The following is a 3,313-nucleotide window of genomic DNA, read 5'->3' as shown; positions in this document are numbered from 1 at the left end:
ATATATATATATATATATATATATATATATATATACACACATATATATATATATATATATATATATATATACACACACACACACTTTTTTTAAATATATTTTTTCGCTTTGTAATCGTTACGCGCGCAGGGATGGTGAAAAAATAGAAAGGGGTTAGATGAGCGTTTACTACTCCCATTCAGTTGTTCCCGGAGGTTTAGACGTTAGGTCATATAAAACGCGTGAAATTCCGGGCACCGTGGATATTTCAGTTACCATCTTTTTCACCACCTATGAAACAAATTAAATTATACAATTATCCTTAATATATTAAATGATTAAGTACGTGTATGCATATATATAGAGTGTCCCAAAAAGGTCGGGACACCTAAATATCTCGGAAAATATAAGTTTTACAAAAAAGTGTTTCAGACAAAAGTAGGGTAGGGTATTCAAAAAGATTTATTGATCTTATGAGACTTTGGATGACGTCGTCAATCAAGGTCTTGTAGTGTTTTGAAAAGTTCTTGATACTAGCTTAGATTCTGGAATCAAAAATAGAGTGCGCCATTTACACAAAATCGATGTGACCTTGACCTGACTTTGACGACATCACTCAAGGTCAAACTGATAAGATTAGTAAATAAATCTTTTTGAACCTACAACTTTTGACTGAAACATTTTTCTGTAAAATTTATATTTTTCAAGATATTCAGATATCCCATCCTTTTTGAGACATCCTATACAATAATTATATGTGGTATATATAAATATGAAAAGATGAACTTACATGTATTGGCAAATCTTTGCCAGGAACGGCGGGCATGCCAGTCATGAAATCATTAGTACAGAACGGCCTAAGCACGACGGAACGTTGGCATGATAATGTTCGACATGCCGTGTCGCGGTCAAAATGTATCGGTATTAAAACAACGGGCATCTGACTAATAGTTCCCATACAACCATTAGAAGCCAATACTTGATTAGCTAAGTGGTCCGCCTGTCGTAACGTCGCTATCACATTCGAAGTGAGATACGTAGGCGTGATATCTTGAATTGGATGATGAAGCTGCGGTCCAAAGATGTAACACACACGATTTACATTGTGACACACGCGTGGAATTAGTTTCGCAAGGAATAACATATCCTCCCACTCCACACCTTCGGATACAGTCTCCTCACACGATAAACCTACTACATAGCTGTAACTTCTTCGATCACCCTATACAAGTAAAAATTCGAAAATATTTCAATACCTGATGAAAATTAAAAATCAAATATTTCGATATTAAGGGCTTTTGTGTGATATAATTTTCAAATACCTGAACTCCTACGCTACGAATAGGCAAAAGAGTCGCCGCGATATGACGATGACTCGAAACCCTGCGGAGTTGCTGGCGTTCAATTTCGCTCGTCGCGCCTTCCACGCGATTTAATAACGCATGTTTTTTCTGAAGCATCTGTTCATATTCGGCCATTATTTTTACTATAACCTGGAACAAGTACAATTTATATTAACGGCCCATTGAAGAGACAATTGTGAAATTTTTATTTTTTTTCATTTTACATTTGTAATACCTGTGTTTCGGAAAAGTCCTTCTCTATGTAAGGCTCATCCGCGCAAAGGATTCGTACTGCAAGTCCAGGACCTGGGAATGGATGACGCGCCACAAGCGCCGCCGGTAATCCGAGATCACATCCTAACTGTCTTACCTCGTCTTTATGAAAATCTTTTAATGGTTCAACTACATATCCTTGTGTTCGTAATATTCTCACAAGTTCGCTGTCGTTATGATGCGTCTTTATAGCATCCGCTTTACCTAATAATGAATAAAAAAATTCATATTTTTGCAATATGAAAACATAGGATTATAAAAAAATTCACAAAATAGAGATTTACCACTGACTGAGGCGCTTGCACTTTCTATTAAATCAGGCCTGAGAGTGCCTTGCCCAAGAAAAATGTCCTCTGGCTTCAATCCCATTTCCGCCATCGCTTCATTTGCGACTCTCATAAAAACATCACCTATAATTTTTCGCTTTTCCTCTGGATTAGTAGTTTCGCATAACATCTTGGTTAACCTGGTTCTCGGACTACTCGCTGTACCACACATTCCTTTATTATTCGTAATATTGGCGTTCATTACAGGTCCGACATTGTCCAATGGGACCGTCGTTGTTCCCTGCATAAAATAACGACCAGCGTTTACTACTCTTAACGTGACGCACAATTGGGCTAGACTTTGTTCCACGAATTGCGTTTCTCCTTTACGCATGAAGCCGTTATTAATGTGTAGAGCTATAACTTGCTCCTTACTTAAAGCTTTTTGTAACAAAGCTGCACACACTGTTGAGTCCACACCACCACTCACTAATAACTGTAACAATTTACATAAATTTAAATGAAATACTTCTCTTGTTATCTACAAAATTGCAACGTTATTTTAAGAGCTCGAATCTTATTTTGAGTTAGAATATTTATTAATTACATACCAAAACTTTTTTGTCGCCTACAGTATTTCTGATGTATTGGATACACTGTGCCTCTCGATCGCGAATTGTATAATTACCCGTAAGGCCAGCGATACCGAATAAAAAGTTATGTAGCATAGATTTTCCATTAGGCGTTAAATCCACTTCCGGATGAAATTGCACGCCATATAAATTCATTTTATCACTCGCTATACCTGTTACAAAGCTTGACGATCTGGCAGTAGTACGAAAGCAGTCGGCTACCCTATCTATGCTATCTCCATGGCTTAATAGTACCATTTGCTCTTTTTCCAAGCCCCTAATACAAATAATTCATCTTTTATTACATTTTTTTTAATTATAAAAAATGTTTTTCATAAGGTTTTTATAGTTCATAGACAAATAAATACTAATTTAAAATCATTTGATAGTTTCAACATAATTTACATACTTAAATAACAGGCACTTGGTATCAACTTCAACAGGAAACTGGCCATCCTCTCGAATTTCTCTCCTGGTTACACTACCACCGAACTCCTTATTCATCATCTGCATCCCATAACAAATACCTAATACAGGAATTCCTATTCGGAAGATATCAGCATCATATCTGGGTGCATCTTCCACATATACTGAACTAGGACCACCAGAAATTATAATAGCTCTGAAAAGATTAAAGTAATAATAATATATATACATGTACATATATATATATATAACACATATATATATATATATATATATATATATATATATAATATATATATTATATATATNTTATNTATATGACGTAGTTAGTAGTAATTAATTAATAATTAAATTAAATTAAACTTAAACTAGTTAGTTAACTTAACTTTACCTT

At 34.9% G+C, this 3,313-nt stretch overlaps 1 protein-coding gene across 1 annotated transcript in view; it reads right to left on the bottom strand.

Moving 5' to 3' along the window:
- Positions 1 to 168: 168 nt before the first annotated feature.
- The window catches only part of LOC105624200 (GMP synthase [glutamine-hydrolyzing]), a 3,521-nt gene continuing 376 nt past the window's right edge, over positions 169 to 3,313 (bottom strand). The window contains exons 2-8 of the mRNA XM_012205560.1: positions 2,903 to 3,115; positions 2,473 to 2,770; positions 1,880 to 2,357; positions 1,558 to 1,799; positions 1,302 to 1,472; positions 770 to 1,201; positions 169 to 270 (exon numbers count right to left, since the gene is read on the bottom strand). Coding sequence (XP_012060950.1) covers positions 169 to 270; positions 770 to 1,201; positions 1,302 to 1,472; positions 1,558 to 1,799; positions 1,880 to 2,357; positions 2,473 to 2,770; positions 2,903 to 3,115 — 1,936 coding nt within the window. The remainder of the gene's footprint in view (positions 271 to 769; positions 1,202 to 1,301; positions 1,473 to 1,557; positions 1,800 to 1,879; positions 2,358 to 2,472; positions 2,771 to 2,902; positions 3,116 to 3,313) is intronic.

The sequence above is a fragment of the Atta cephalotes genome, assembly GCF_000143395.1.
Source record: "Atta cephalotes unplaced genomic scaffold scaffold00074, whole genome shotgun sequence".
NCBI classification, from domain to species: Eukaryota; Metazoa; Arthropoda; class Insecta; order Hymenoptera; family Formicidae; genus Atta; species Atta cephalotes.
The sequence above is the reverse complement of the archived record's forward strand: the minus strand, read 5'-3'. Positions and strand labels throughout refer to the sequence as shown.